Below are 16,678 nucleotides of genomic sequence, written 5' to 3'. Positions count from 1 at the left end.
GGAGAAGTGCTCCATCCCTCTCATCATCTTGGTGGCCCTCCTCTGAACTCACTCCAACAGGTCCATGTCTTTCCTGTGCTGGAGACTGCAGAGCTGGATGCAGTACCCCCAGGTGGGGTAACTGTGGTGTCCATCAGCTGAGTGTATGGAAAAAATCTACCCCGTTGCAGGTAGCCCAGCTGCATTGAACCCTGATTGCACATAAGGACAGGACGAAAGTAAGGTTGACAGAGCTGGCGATTTTCCAGTGTAAGTAAAAGGAGTAAAAGTAAGTAAACACTGAAATGATGGATTTTGTTCATGAATTGTCCTCAAGGCCTGCAGAAGGAGACCAGATCTGTCACAGCAGAGATGCAATATTAGTGAGCCACAGACAGAGGAAATGTTGATCATTGACCCTGTCCCATTAAAGAAGGGAAGAAGGGATGTAATGGCCTTCTCCCATGACACCACTGGACACTTCAAAAGCCAGTATCACCTTCCCTATCTAGACAAGCTGTGAAAGCAGAGCACCAGAATGACACAGCTAAATGACTAACAGACCAGGAAGCAGCAAGCTGGGAAAAGGCTATTTGGAACACACACAGGCAGGAGGGCTGCTGCACTTGGGCTGCTGTTCCATCCAGGCACTTTCCAGAGCAGAGTGACCCCAAAGGAAAAGTTCCCTTCTTCCACAGTTTGAGAGGGGAAAACGGGATCCTTTGTAATTTGCATTCCTCAACATTGTATTTATCTTACTGACCACAGCCTGCAGTGCATTTTCATTTAGTAATGGCCTTAAAAGCAGCAGTGACTAATTTAGGATTAATGGGCAGTTTTGAGTAGGCATCTGTATTGGTGGCAAATCTAACCTAATTTCTATTTACTTCAGACAAAATCAGGAACAAGTGATAAAATTCCATCAAAAACATCTGCATCAACTCTTGAGACAGATAAAGCCTGCCTCCTTCCAAATCTGTTTCAGTAAACACAAGTCACAGGTGGAGTCTACATTCAACACAGAAGACTCAGTACATGTTTTCAGAAGGCCCTGGAGCATGCCCTCAGGGAAGGGCATCCAGGTCTGTCCTCAGAACTGAAAACAACATCCATGTGGCCCTCAAAGGAGTGCAGAAAGACCATGTGCACAAAGGTTGTTCTGAGCATAAGCAGCTCTACAGTAGTTGAAACTTGCCTAAAAGACCTGTCAGGAGCTGTGCTATGGCCTGTGAGTTTGCACCTCTCTGTCCTCTGCTCCACCACGTGGTACACACTGGCAGCATCACTTCTTCAGGTTCCTCAGCAAGCTGTGCAGAAAAAAGATGTTACCAACACACATTGCCATGAGCAATGTTGACTGGCAACTTTTATGGGGATTTTGTATAGCCTGTCTAAGGTACTCATGGCATAGAAAGTGTTGGCATTTGGTTGGGCCAAAACATGTTCAACCACGAGTTTCTCTCATTCCTCCTCTTCAACAGTTCCTAGGTACAGAGCTTGGAATGACTGTGCATGAATGGAATGATTGAATGTTCAAAAAGGCCTGAGCTGCAGTATAACAGCTTCAGCTTCTGCTGATCTGGGTTCATCTGCCTGCTCTGTACTGCAAAGATCCCTGCACCTGGAAGTCCTGACCTTGTTTGCTTCTGCATACTTCTTAGTGAAGAGACCCCAGTGAAATGAAGCACAGAAGAACAGAAGTGCATGTTTTCAAGCACCAGCCACAAAGAGAGCAACCCCTGAATGGCCAAGGTGTAACAAGAGAACAAACCTCCCTTTCACCGATACCTTTGCCCCTACGCTTCTGCCAATGCAGGGACCAAGGGCAAATGAGATGCCAGGAAAAGATGAAAGCAATAACAGGTGCCAAAAAGCTGTCACACAGAATCAGACTAAAAAGCATTTTGTTTCCTTCTCTGGCTGTGGCAATAACCAGGAGTAAGAAAAGGAACAGAATGAGATACATGTGTATCCTGTACAGTTTTAGCCTTCACTTCCATTTACCCTCCCCACCGAGTGGATCAGCAACTTTCTGAGCTGCCAGCCAAACCCAAACTGCAGTAGCTGATCACCATTCTGGAATCTGTCTGCTTTCAATTTCTCTAGCCCACCTTCAAAGATATTTGTTGTCTGTCTTGACAACCACTGTGGGAATGTACCATATGCTCATTATTTCTTTTTGTTTCAGCTTTCAATCCGTTCCTGTCAGTGTTGTCTGGCTTTAGCTGTCTCCTGTCCTTAGTGCTATGTCAGTCTTGAAAAGAACAAAAGGAGATAACAGACCATCCATGTCACACCTGCAGTGTGCATTAAGTTGTGATAAGGATTTTTGTGCTTGCTGTTGCCAACCTCCAGAGCTTCTACAAAGAACACCAGGGCAGAAACAGGCTTCTGAGGAAAATAGTACAGAATTACAAACAAAATTATCACCTTTCATGGGTAGAATTTGGAGGGGGAGCATTTGGATCAGAGGCCCCAAAGAGCAGTGTCTACTTCACGAATAATTAACAGCTGCATCTGGGGTCCCAAGCTTCTCTCTGCTCCCCTTACAACTCACTGGAACAGATCTCTGCTTTACTAATCACAATCAATATTTTCTAACGAAACAAATCTGACCAGTTATCTTCTTCAAACATGTCTCATCCGACCAGAAGAAGCAGGAGTTAGAGGTCTGCAAACCCTTCCAGCCAAAGTGAGTGGGGACCCCGGGGCAGTGAAAATGTCAACCGTGGTCAGGACAAGAGAGTATTTGTGTGGGGAGAACAGTCAGGATTTGAGACCAATGTTTCTGCTGTCCAAATGGAAGCCTCTTTAAAGTTGCAGGAGAAGATACATTGCATTTGTGTCTGCAAACCTCCCTAAAAATCCAAACTCCCCTTTTTTGCTTGAGAGTCCTATCAATCTCATGAGAATGACATCATCATTCCCACAGGATGAAATGCAGTATTTTCCATGGGGAAGTCAGTTTGGAACACCGCCTCCTACATCATGATGCCCTAATGCAACTAAATGCACAATTCAAATTACATTTGGTCTTGTTGACTGAAAAAAAAAAAAAGAAAAAGATTATTTTAACTTTCTAGGGGAATTACTGCATTCATTTTGGATAAGAGCTTCAAAGAAAACACACTGCAAACACAAAATGAGCTTGCCATCCAGAAGAAATTAGATACAAACCTCAGATCCATGCCAGGGTTTCATTATGCTTTTCTTCAACAGAAATCAAAGGACATTTATTTTTTATTCACGTGCTTGTCTCCACAAATTCAGAGCTTTGTTCTTTAGGAAGCTGGGCTGTACCTGACAAATAGAGGAGAGCTATGAGTTGCCATGGGCACTGCTTAGCTCTGGTGTTACTTCCAGATGTAAACTATTGTATTGCCCACAGAAAGGCTATCTGTCTCTAGAAGTCTCACTGCAAATAAGCTGAGAACTCTGCCTTATTGCTATGACTCGAAGAATGACTAACAAATTACTATTACTATGGTAATGATATCATAGCTGGTGGTTCTTAAGCAAAGTCTCTGAGTAACAGAAGAACTGTAGGGCTGAGTTTTCATTGCTACTTATTAGCTATGCATGGAGAAAGAAAATTCCCTTAGGAAAATTCTGAGACTTTTCCGAGAGCTGTTTCATAGCAGCTTTCACTTGCCTTTCTTTCTCATAAATGCACACAGTGTGAACTGTGAAAACAGCATAGATTATGTCAACTAGTTCATTTTCCTAGAGTAGACTGATGCTGTCAGTTCAACATTTTTATTGCTTTAGGAGGAAAGAGAATTTCAAGCAGGAAAAAAAATGTAATAATCAATTCAGAGAAGCCATAAGACGCCATTATCTAGTATCACTGAGAGGCCTCTATAATGGATAATCCATAACAGTAAGAGTGATGCCAGACTGCACTTTCCTGAATGAAATGAGAATGAACTGTAAACACTCACATGCATCTTTTGGGGGGATATCTCATTACTGCAGGAGATAATGGCCAATATTGCATGCATTATTCTTTTTTGAAAGTATAGCAAACTGTCAGCTACAGGCTAATACTATTAAGAAACCATTCCTTTGCCAGAAGGATTGTTCCTTGTAGTTTTTTTCTGTGTTCCCTGCAGTATACATTTTCTATAACAGCACTTCTGTTGAAGCTGAAAAACAATATGTGATTACATGCTGTATTGTTATAATTTGAGCCCCTGGGTACCGTGTTAGTGATGAGATTTTCTTTAAGCACTATTCTTTTATGGTTCTTTCAAAAAGATTATCTTCCAATTTCCACAGAGAATCCTAATTATTAATAGTACAGCCTCTACCAAATGCTGTTGATTCAAGCAGCCAGAACTGAATCACAACAAAGGTGTTAAAGAAGGAGCACGGTGTGAGTGCAGTAAGATACGGTTTTTAAATTTTTTTTCTTACACTAAATTTGCCCATGGTCTTGGACAAGTCTTTAAACTGCCTTCTTTCTAGGGTATACTAAGACATGTTTATAGAACCACAGAATCATCATCAAGGTTGAAAGAGACCTCTAGGATCATCCAGTCCATGTGTCCATCCAGCACTGCCACTGTAACATCCAGAGGCAGAGGCCTCGTAAACACCCCAGGGATGGTGACTGCACAACCTCCCTGGGCAGCTTATCGCAATGCCTGACCACACTAACACTGATGGTTTTTTTTCCCCCCTCTAACATGTAATCTGAATCTCCCCTGTCTCATTTTAAGGCCATTTCTTCTTGCCCTCTCACTGCAAGCCCGGTGGAGGAGACCGGCCCCCACCTGGCCTCAGCCTCCTCTCAGGTACTTGTAGAGAGCGCTGATCCCTCCTGAGTCCCCTCTTCTTGGAGGTTTAGCCCCCTGAGGGAAGAAGCCTTTCCTCGATTTTTTCCTCAGTTTTAGCATTCAGCAACCAGCCTGACTAAACCGTACTGAGACAACCCCCAGGCTCCTTTCTGGGCTGCCACTAATCTGTCGGACCTGCACTTGCCGATGGCGGAGGTCTTCCTTCCCCAGCCCAAGTAACCCCGAGTTCCGCGCCGGGCGGGGCGGGCGCAGGGCGGCGCTGAGGGCCGTGCCCGCCCTCCCGGCCCGGGCGGTGCGGAAGCGCAGGCGGCCGGGGCTGCGTCCCCGCCGGACCCCGGGGGGCGGAGCGAGAGCCCGGGCACGGCGGCATCCTCCGGCGCGGCCATCGCCGGGCTGCTCCATGGAGAAGCGGGGCCCGGTGCTGCACATCGTGGTGGTGGGTTTCCACCACAAGAAGGGCTGCCAGGTGAGGGGGAGCGGGTGTCCCTCGGCTCCCGCCGCTCCGCTCCGCTCTTGCGCTTCCTCCCGGCCCTCCCCCGGTGCCCTCCCCCGGCCGAGCGGCGCCTGCCCGGCGGCGGGAGCTCCGCGGGAGGGGCGCGTCCGGCGGGGCCGGGGGCTGCGCTCCGCTCGGGGGGCGGTAAAGGAGGGGCCGGGAGCCGGCGAGGCCCCGCTTGGCCGCGGCCTCCCCCGGCCGGGGGATGCCTGGCTGAGCCGTGACTTGGCTCGCCCCGGGCAGTTCGTGGTCATGGAGCTGCCTCCATTCCCGCCCCTCCTCCCGGGAGCGAGGCGGAGCGAGGGCCGGCGGGGTGAGCTCCCGGGAATGAGGGGCGACGGCGCACGCCGTGGCACCCTGTCTGTTTCGAGTTGTGCGTGCTTAATGCATTCAGACAGACAATTCTGAGGGAAAAACCCCAAATGGTGTTTTAATCTACCTTCCTCTATCCCTGCCGGCCCACCATTGAGTGCTCACAGGTACATCTTGTACCAAACAGCCCCAGGGTAACAAGCCCACTCTGGATTTAAGTTTTCTTTGCCTGTCTCTTCCCCGCTCTTTTAAGTGCTTGACTGCTTCATGTGGCCTGTAAGGTAGAAGGGTTTTATGTCATGTATTTCATAGCTGGTTTATATTCTGATTGTTTTAATTCTTTTTTTTAACCCTTGAAGCAGGAGGTGTGGTTGCCCAGCTGGGCTGCCCACACAGTTGCTTTGCTATGACAAGAGCAGATAGACATAATGTTGGATTTCCAGTGAGTCTTTTTCCATAGCGATTTCTTGGCCTTTATAAAAATTGCCAAGACACTAATGAACGTGATGGTTTATGTTATACGAGGGTTGATCTGTCATAAACACATTCCATACAAGGTAGCTGAGAATTAAATTATTGCTTCAACAAAAAATCCAAGCACAATTCCTCGGAGGCTAAGGCACAATAACTCAATTTCTGAAAGATGTGCATGGTTTTCGAATGCATTCTTTCTCCTCAGGATGTCTGGGTGCTGTTCGCATATGGATGTTCACAGGATCAGTTTCTGTGAAGTAATTAGATCATCTGGGTTGTGCGGTTTGTGATATTTATCAGGCACTTTCTTGTCAAACACTGTTACAAGGTGAGCCTTAGTTGGGTGTCTGTAGGAGGAAGAACATATTTTTGCTCTCTCCTTGTTGTTGTCCTCTTGGAAAAGACCTTTACTTTTGTTTCTTCTGTTCTTCTGGGGTGTGTATTGATTTTCTTTCACATTAAGCACTATTGATGCAAGAAAAATAAAGAGGAAAAAACCCAAACAACCCCCAAACTACAAATTAGTAGCAGTGAATTTTATTTGGTTGCCAGTAAAATGTTTCTAGAAGTACGTTTTGAGGTGTTGTCAAAAATTAGGTTAGAATACCTCTGAACTGAAGATTTCTTTATCTCAAGAAATGACCTGGAGAAGCTGGAGAGGAAGGCATACAGGGTAGCTGAGTCACAGGGAGAACTGCAGGAATAGAATGACATTCAGTAGAACCAGCCAGGCTTCCTAAGGGAAAGCTAAACAGAAATCTAATTTTAAATGTATCCTGCCCCTGACTTAGCAGTTTTTTTACCGAACTATGGAGAACGTTTCCTAAAAGAACTGGAGGCGAGGAGCAGCACAGCTATAACCTAATGAGTTTGACATCAGTAGTATGCAAGATTCCAGAGAATTTTTGAAGGAAAGAATTAATTAACAACATGAAACTAGGTAGACTGGGTCCTATGTGCATTTGCTAAAGATAGATCATGCTTGACTGACCTGCATCTTTTTTAAGAATAAGTGTTTGAATTCCTTTTTCTGTGAAAGAAATGGAGTAGCTCTAATCTGCTGGGAACTTGATAATGGATCACACTTATTTTTAAGGTAGAGATATGGGAGGATTAGGGCAAGAGCTGGTACTTGGGTAAAGAGTAGTATGAAGGAGAGGAAGCAGAAACAGATTTGAGTCAGAAGAGGAACGATTGGTTGGAAAGGTGCTGGCAAGAAGTATTTCTCAAGATTGAAAGTGGTGCTGAAATTTTGAAATTTTACACCATAAAATTGAACTATGATAAGCAAACTTGAGGTATCTCAAAGGAAAACTGGAAAATTTTCAGGAGCTGGACAATAAGGAATGCTGGATTGATAAAAATGGGGTGCCTTATGAAGTTGTGCAATTGGAATGAATAATAACAGTATAAGCTTGGGAACGGACACGAGGAAATGTCTGGAAGAGAAATGAGACCACGTGTGATTGAGGCTAAGTCACCAAAGCAGTGTGATTTGAGGGCAGGAATGACAATGTACTGTGTGATTATATGTTTATTGATGCTGATCCACTTTTCAGAAAAAGGGATTTGAAATCTCTCTTCCAGAACTGGATGAGATAGTCCCTGGGCAGTCTGTATTAAAGGAGAATGTAGAAGAGCTTCCCTAGGTAGGCTAACAAAGTAGATTTGGAGGCTGTATTCACCTCTGTAGGTACAGGAGCATTCTTCCCTTTTCCTCTCCTGCCTCTTCACAACTGGTAAGCAGAGGCAGTTGTAGTAAGCTGAAATGGGGAACTGAGGTGTCCAAAAAGCAAGCCTTGTTTCGGTGGGTTGCTTCTGAGGTAGTTGTTTCACAGGTTCTGTTTGCCAGCTGGACAGCTGCAGAGGGCATACGCACCAGCACAAGGCGGTGAGGCTGAATCACCTCTCTTGACCTGCTGGCCACATTCCTTTTGATGCATCCCAGGATGTGGTTGACTTTCTGGGCTACACTGTGTAAAGTGCACATTGCCAGCTCATGTTGAGTGTTTCATCACCCATCACCCCCAAATCCTTCTCCCCAGGGGGCTGCTCTCAATGACCTTTAAAGTATTGATAGTAGCCTTTGAAGTATTCATTGAAACACTGTAGTTGCCTTCCAAGAAACTGTTGGAAAGTAAAAAATGAGGAGTAGAAACCAGCTGTTTAATCTAAATGAGTGTTGGCACAAGAACCAGTGGATGTGAACTGAGCATGTGCTGCTGCTGCAGACTGCATACCTGAAACTGTGAAGTCCAGAAAAGCAAAGGTCTACGGCAGTGCTCAAATGGACATCACTGAGAGTGAATTTGGAAAGCTTAAAATTGAAAGATCATAGAGCTAGGCTGCCTGTCCTAACAGGAATCAACCTGGTTTGCCTGACAAGGCTCCTTTCAGTCTCTCTTTACACCTCTTTTCTCTGTAGTCTTACTAGGAAATGCATGTGGAGTAAAGGTTTTCTGTGGATTTCTTGATGCTAGGTTCTTTCATTAGCTGCCTTTGCTTCTGAAGCTTTGTCACTTGAAATGTACAGCTCTTCCTGTTGGTTAACTTATAGGATAAGAAATGTGTAACATGCAAAGGCTTTGCTGTGCAGTTTGGAAATGTATAGGAATATCTTTTTCTTTCACAGGCTTGAAAAACAATCCATATGCATTCGTTTTTGAGAGAGAAGGAGAGTCAGAATCTCTTTATGTGTGCCTTTGGATTGGGAAATTGAGTGCCACAATTGTTCCTCATGCTCCTTTCAAGGGCTGACTGTTTAACTGGGGGTCTTTTTGCTGGAATATAAGAGACAAAGTGAAGTTTTGCCATATGTACGCTGTTAAGTCTGGGGATCCAGTTACCCAGGCAGTTGTTAAAAGCTTGGGAGTTGCCTCTCACTGTTATAAAGTCTTTGTGTTGTCTGAAAACCAAACCAGTAAAAATTGTGAACGCATTGGGAGGAGTTTTCTCTAGCAAGTATGGAGTAAACTTTTGGAGAACCTGCAGTCTTTAGTTTGTCTACATGAGCAAATTTTCTTCTTGTTTCTTTGGGCCCCTTAGAGTGCTGAGTTGAACTGTGGATCTAAGGAGATATGCAAATAGTGCTGGTTGCTGTCTCTTTTTGCTAAGGATTAGAGGTTAGTTGTGGCTGTGTCCAGAGAATGGGAGGAGAAACTTGGCTGCGAACTCCTAGGTCCGCCTAGTATTTGACACACCTTCAATAGGCCCATTAAGGAAGGGAATGGCAATTGGCAGGAAGCAGGAATGGTGACTGATTTCTTGGCTTTGTACCTGCTGCTGACTTATTATGGGAACCCTCCTCAGTGTGTCATTAAATAGTAAATGTCCTGAGCAGCCGGAACTCGTGGCCGGTATGCATTCAATCATGGTTTTCATGCATCTGAAATGAAATTACAAACATTAAAAATTTCTTTTTTGATTTGTTTTTGCTATGGATAAGAGGAGTGGCCTCAGGAAAAAGTAACAGCAAACACAGCACTGCGTCATGCGTAGTTGCTCAAACTCTTGCCCATTAATGTAAGGCACGTTTTTGGTGCAGTAGGAGTTCTACACACTTCTCAGGCTCTGTAGGACTCAAGGCACAAAAACATTGGGGCACAAAGTGACAGTAAGGGAAATCTGCCATGGAAATGGTCTGATGTGTTTTGGAGTATCTGTGGCTGCTCAACTCACTACCTACTGCAGCAGGTTCTGTTGGTCTGATTCAGTGTAGGGTGGTAGGACTTGGACTTTGGGACTATTTGTGCCTTTCTTCTGGAGCAGCTGAAAATAAATTCCTCAGTAGTTTTGAGGAACTGCAGTAGTGAGTGACTAGTGATTTCAGAGCAAAAAAGGGGAAAGCTTATTTTCAGAATCATGAAACACCTTCTCTCATTACAAGTGAGTGGTAAAGCACCTAATTTGCCTTACAACACTTTAATTTTTGAAAGCATTAACTAGTATGGAAGATCCTTACCTACTTTATAGTAGAAGTGTTTAGCAAAAATGTAACCTGAGCAGACCTTAACTAGAAGCTGCAAGTTGTGTTGAAAATACATGGAAAGAACTTTGATGTATAGTGATGGTGGAAGACTGAAAGTCCTGAGATGCAGTTCTCTAGTTGTGATGACGTGTGCTGTGACCGTCACTTGAGCTGTCTCCAAGCTTTATTTACATGGAGAAGCAGAGAGATAATAGTCTCTGAGGGTGTAGGAAGTCCTAAAATATCACAACTACTCCAGAAATAATCGATTTTGAATGCAGAATTAAAATGAGAACTGATGTATTTGTAAATGAGAGGATGAAAACATGACAGCAAAACTGAAAAAACTTGTGGGTAGGAGAGCTAGGCACAAATCCCTCTAAACTCCCTGTCCGATTGCTGAGGAAGTGCATGGTCCTTTTGCTTCTGCAGTGCCTGACCTGCCACAACAATCCCTACCTTCTCCTGATGCTGCAAGGCTTCTAAGCTAATCACATCTGAGTGAACTCGAGGCCTGTGTCACCACCAGTGAGGCTGCACAGAATGTCACTTCATCTGGGGCAAGGCCCAGCTTTTCTGCCCTCGGTCTCCTGAGCAGTTGTGCACATCACTGCTCATCTTGTGCAGCAGGTGACCATTGTCTCATGTATCCTCTTAAGAGCTTAAAATCATTCCACTTTACTCTTGGCTGTCTTTCACATATGCATTTCTTAGTGTATTGTGGAAAAAAATTAAATTGTGAATGGTAGGGAAAGTGAGGAAGCGCTGTGTGTCTCCTGGAATACTTGTGCTGCCGGTCAATTTTGTGTGCCTGGGATCTTCGATCTGTGAAGTAACAGCAGTGTATCTTGACCCACTTCTCTGTACTTCTGTGGAGGATGACATTTCAAACTCCCACAGTCATGGGAATGGATTACTGTAAATACCAGAAGGCATATTTCCATGGAATCCTAAAGTTTGCTGTAAGGATCTTCAAGGTACTGAACTTTATAATGTTAATGTGATGCCTGCTTTCTCCAAAGTAGTGTCTGAGTGCTTGTCTGTGTGAGACTGTTTTTGTGTGGACTGTGCCTGAAGACCAATCCCCCTCTCTTGCCTGACCAGAGTTTTTCTTCCTGGCGTGCAAAGGAAACCTAAGATCAGGAATGAAACAGCTGATACCCAGTTTAAGAGAAGAGACTGAATGTAATCCTTGAGAGGGAAGGATTTAATTCTTCCTGAATTGTGTATGTGATCTTCATCATTTGAGAGCTTCAAATACTTGAGCTCTGGAAGATGGTGCTTGTTGTGATCTGCAGAAATTGGCACCTGACATGGCCTGAGCAATCCATGGACATGGCCTTTTTCACTGGTGCCTAGGAAGGAGGTGTCTTTAAGCAGAAATGTTGGCAACTTAGGCTTGCCTTTGCAGAATTAGGCGATGTCTGAGGAATGAGCAAGGTCAGTCTGCACTTTTTATCAACTCTTGCAAACTGCCTACGTTTCCAGGTCTGCTGCATTCTTGATAGTAGCACATTCTTTCAAGAGGGAAATATTGAAGTTGTTCTCTTCCATAGATTTGCTGCCTTTCTTCTAAGACTCTACTTTACTGGAGAATTACTTTTTTCCCTTCTTGATCTTTGTCACTCCAGTAGTTGCTGTGATTCTCTTAGATGTGCTTGATGCTCTTAAACATGCAAATGAAGTGTATGCTTTGTTGTCTTTAAATTCCTTGTGTCTTTGTTTTGGGGGAGGTAGTAGGCAAGTGTTATGCAATAGGTAATCTTGTCTAGTGATTAAACAAGATCTTGTTAATGGAACAACAGTTGAAAAATAAGTTGAAAAGGAACTAAGCTGGAATCAAGCTGAAGTGCTTTGTTCCTATTTTCTATTGTTGATAACCTGTAAACATTAGCACAATTCCTTTGGTTTTGTTCCCTGCTTTAATAATATTAAAGCACTTTAAAGGACCATTATGAGCATGAAATCTTCTAATAAAGTTAATCATAGCATACATCAAGTATCAAAGGTTAGTCTTTTGTCTAAAATATGTGGATTTTATGCTCAACAGTTTGTAACTTTTAAAGAGGCCTTTAGGTTTTATTTGTATGGCTACTCTAATTGGCATGGGGTGATAATAATTTTATATACACGATGAATTGCTGAGTACACATGTACTTCTGTAAACACTGCAGATTCTAATCTCTTGTGTAGAGTTAATGATGAGTTCCATTTTTTGCATATCTTTTTAATCCATTTACGTAGTACTTAAGTGTTCGGTGTTCAAGAAAAACTTCGGGGTATGCTTGATTTGTTTGTTTCTATATTTGGTTTCTTTGTTTAGTTTTGCAGAGGACCCTGTACTTTGATAATCTTGCAGTCACTTCTGTGAAGTGCTGCCCGGGACCATACTGAAGGAAGGATTCCATACTGGATATTTTTTCCATAGTTGTCCTGATACAGAAGTTGAGAGAAGGTTCCTAAATACCCATTTGCAGTTATGTAATGCTTCCCATAGTCATCATACTTAACTTTCATCTTGTGATTTGTCTGTTCTTTGTATGTGTCATAACATCTGAGTAGTTATTTAAATATTCTGTGCCAGGAATCTCAGCCTTTCTCTTGAATAAATGAATGAGTGCTAAGTCAATAAAACATGTATTTCTGCAGCACCTTTCATTTGCCTGTTTCAGAGTGTTTTCAAATAGTGACTTGGGCGCTTGGCACTTGAGGTGGCAGTGTAATTTAGATATGTGTAGAATAGAGGGAGGTTCAAAGCTGTAAAATCAGTGAACAGAGGTCACTCCAGCTGGAGTAAATTGCAACTTCCAAGGCTCAATTTTGTGTTCCCTGTTCCAATATTGCCTGACTTGATGATCTGTGCCTAATTTTGGTAATCCATGTCATAGCTTGTATGAGGTGCTGAATTAATACACCTAGACAGCATGCTGTTTCTGAAAGCAAAGAAAGTTGTGGGTACAAGATGTGGAGCAAGCTCCTTGCTGCCTCACCATGCCGAGGAGCAGGACCCAGGGCTGCCTGCCTGCTTCCTTGGGGTCACTGAGAGCAGAATGTGTTCTGGACCCATCAGATGTCCTCTGGCAAAGAGCCTGAATGCTTGTTGGCCCATAGACCAAGTGATGGCCCGTTTTGACTGCGTTGGTTCAGCAGTAGATGCTGGGTGAGTGACGCTCCATGGCTATTTCTAAACCGATGAGTAAAAGCACTTAGGAGCCTGCCTGCTGTCCTGGTCCTCCCATTTTCCCAGGGGAAGGTGGATTCAGTGTATCATTTGTCAACTTGTTGCCACTTCCTTGCTATTGGGAACCAGTGCATGGAGCAGAGTTGCATGTCTGAAGTCTCAGGCTGAGGTCTGGATGCTGTCCCTGGAGAGGGGAAATGCCACAGTCCTTGTGGCTGGGTGTGCTCATTAAGAGCCCGAGGTGGGCATTAAGAGCTGATCTGTAGGGGAACAATTGGCTACTGCTGATCCCAGTCTCCACTGGCTGCTGTGTTGGACAGACATCTCTGTTAGGGGTAGACATTGGGGTGCCCTCGCTTGTTTCATCAGGAAAGCTGCTCTCTCTTGCCAGAGTTCATCCTTTATGAATTCTTGCTTTCTGTAGTGGTATGAATCTTGTCTTGATGGCATGAAATTCCTTGGCAAGTCCCCTTGGCTAGAATGGTTGCAGTAGTATTAAGTTCCTTTTCTGGGAGGAGTGTGGGGTTTTTTTTGTTGTTGTTGTTTCTTTCTTCTTTATTTGAAGAGACTGGTAAGAGCCAAACCTCCAAAATGAACAGTATTTATGTAGGGCTTGAACTCTGTGACTATAAAAATAAAGTGTTAAATAATTGGAAGGAGTGTCTAGAATGCAGGCTAGCATGATGTTGAAAACAAAGGTTTTGGTGTTTCAGGTTATTTTATCTTTTAAGGGCCTCAGTAAGTGTTGGAACTTTGCTAACCTAGTCAGAGTTTTTGAAGCAAACTTGAATGGTGATATTGTGCCTACAAATGATGCCTTAGAACTTGTGTAAGTGGCCACTCTATGGCTTTAGCAATATGGAAATATGAGGAAGTACCAGTTTCAGGAGCTGAAAGGATAGAAACATGCCTCCTTGTAATACAGGGATTTCTTTTGCTGTTGCTATTTGTGTATATAGTGTATTTTAAAATATATTTATATAAGTATGTATTATATGTATTCATCATATATATTTTTGTATGCATGTATACATTTATCATACACAGTTGTTACAAATATTCATATTTATTTAAATGTATAACATATATTTAAATCTGCTGTTAGAGGTCATTATATTACTGCATCGGCATTATTGTTATGTGCATGGGCTCTTCAACTTGCAGATCCTGATCTGTCGGTTCTGCTGTGCAAAAATGGGGGAAGTTTGTTATTTAAATTCAATTGTTGTTTAAGTAATAAATTGTTCTCAGTGCTGAAGGGCAAACAGTGCTCTTAGATTTTCATTTGGCTGCGTGCTGCAGTTGTTATGGTGATTCAGATAAGGTCATTGGTGTGCTGATCTTCTCTGGGTCTGGCTGTGCTAGGACTAATAAATTGGGAAAACTGATTTTAGAAATCCCCATTTTGAGTGAAGAACAAATACTGACTTATTTATAGAGAGGTATCAACAGGTTTTTTTATGTGTAATTTTCTATTGGGTTTTTTTGATTACTGCCACTTAGAGTTATACTCTATTTAGCCTTTCTTTTTTAGAGAGGAAGGGTTGATATCCTTGAAATGTAATGTGTTGTAATGATTTATGAAGGGAAAAGATTTTCTAAATAGGGTTTTGCTGATCTCCTTTTCTTCATTTCAAGCAATTTGCCTACCTGTTTGTTGCAGTTGAAGCCATGGCAGAAATCAATGCAATTGTTTAGAGGATGGAATGGGTTTGCTTCCTGTAAACCAGATTCTGTAACTTACTGGAAGCATCCTGGGTCTTTAACATAATGCTGTCATTCTAAAGATTTCACGGTTTTTTTGAGATTAAACCATCACACCATTGTACCAATCCAAAAACTTAATACTTGGATCCAGATTTTTTTTTTTCATAACTTATCTGTAGAGAAATCTTCCAAAATACCTGTTATACTAAAGAGGAGAGCTTATGTCGCGACTATAATTAAAATGTGATAGCAGATGAAGTTGGGCATGATGGGAAGCAAATGCCAGCATATTTTAGATTATCACTGTTCAGTGCTCACTGATGATGCTACTTTGATTAACAATTAAGCACTTTTCACAGAAAAGGAGAACAACCTAACCTGACTGTAAAATTAATGCCAACTGCGTGTAAAATGTTTGAGTGCAATAGTTGAGCTGGACATGCACATATATTTGGAAATTCCTCTTTTATCAGTGTCCCTTTTTAACCTCTCTTCTGATTGTGTACTTGCAGTTTAGTAGAAGACACTATCAATGCATTTTTCTTAAAGAAGAATTTTCATGTTAATTCCTAGATGTAGGAACTGAAATGCATTTTTCCTTGCCTGCTTTCATGTTTTCCTACTGTGACTTAATGAATGTGTAGTAAATTTATTCTAGCTAGGAAGTGCCTTTACAAGGACCAAAACCAGACTAGACTGCCTGGTTTTCTTTTCCACTGGAATTGTGTGTTCATTGATGCTTTGCATCCAAGCTGTTAGATTCAACACAAACTGCATGTTAAAGGTTAGTTACTGCTGCAGAATTTCAGAAAAAGAAAAAATGTTAGTTCCAGAAACTGTGTTATACTTCCATTTAATATTTTATTTTGACTTGATAATTCACAAGAGTTGGAGTATTTTGTGTGGTGAAGACCACAGTTATTTATTTCCCCCCTAAACCTCAAGACAATATCCTGTGTTGTTTTTAGTTCTGAAATCCATCAGGACCTATCTGCTTACAGAACATGACAGTTTGAACAGGCAAAAAGCATTGCCATCAAAACCCCTTGACAGGCATGAGCAATATTTCCAGCTGAAATGAAGATCCCTGTCACTTGGAAGAGTAAGAAATGCATGGAGAGACTAGTTCATGTTTTATGTAGTTTATTTTGAAGTCTCTCAGGGGTTCAGCTTTGAATTTGAATTTCATCTTGTTGAGGAGTCTTTAATTCAACTGAGCAGACAAAAACCTGTAAAATTTTTTCTGGCAGTCAACTCTAAAAACTTGTGTGTCTATCTTTTTTCCTATTGACTACTGGGCTTTATGAAAAGATTTTTTTTCTCACATTTGCAGGCATTTTTGTAGTGATATATATATTAATGACATACAGGGACATTTAAGTGCATGTTTATGCATGCACATACATATATGGATGGATTTACATAACAAGCCATTATATTTAAATAAAAAATGAGCTCCTCTTTCTTCATTCTGTGAAGATGGTGAAAAAGAGGTGTGAGACAGGTCTCTTCAGTAGTCCCATCTCTTCCTCCTGTCATGGTTTGTCTTAGATTTAAGGTGGAAAATGATAAGAAATAACTTTTTAAGTTTCCTTCCCTAGGAGCACTGCTCTGTAGTTTGCACATGCAGGCTGGGAAAGGTTTTTAGTGAGACTTCAGTTGTTTGAAAACTCAGAACTGATAGAACTGAAATTCTGTGTACCCCATTATACCACCTTTATACATGTGCACTGCTCAGTTTCATAATTTTCAAGAACTGTGAGGTT

General features: G+C 42.6%; 1 protein-coding gene across 2 annotated transcripts in view; it reads left to right on the top strand.

Annotated features, from left to right (window-relative positions):
* Positions 1-5,118: 5,118 nt before the first annotated feature.
* Positions 5,119-16,678, top strand: part of AVL9 (AVL9 cell migration associated) — a 41,008-nt gene continuing 29,448 nt past the window's right edge. Inside the window, exon 1 of one of the 2 annotated variants that reach the window (XM_066192660.1) lies at positions 5,119-5,244. In XM_066192660.1, coding sequence (XP_066048757.1) covers positions 5,179-5,244 — 66 coding nt within the window. In that variant the 5' untranslated portion in view covers positions 5,119-5,178. The remainder of the gene's footprint in view (positions 5,245-16,678) is intronic. The other variant, XR_010722474.1, reaches the window with a different exon arrangement.

The sequence above is a fragment of the Chamaea fasciata genome, unplaced genomic scaffold, assembly GCF_029207755.1.
Source record: "Chamaea fasciata isolate MVZ Bird 193981 ecotype frontalis unplaced genomic scaffold, bChaFas1.0.hap1 SCAF_1, whole genome shotgun sequence".
Lineage (NCBI taxonomy): Eukaryota > Metazoa > Chordata > Aves > Passeriformes > Sylviidae > Chamaea > Chamaea fasciata.
The sequence above is the reverse complement of the archived record's forward strand: the minus strand, read 5'-3'. Positions and strand labels throughout refer to the sequence as shown.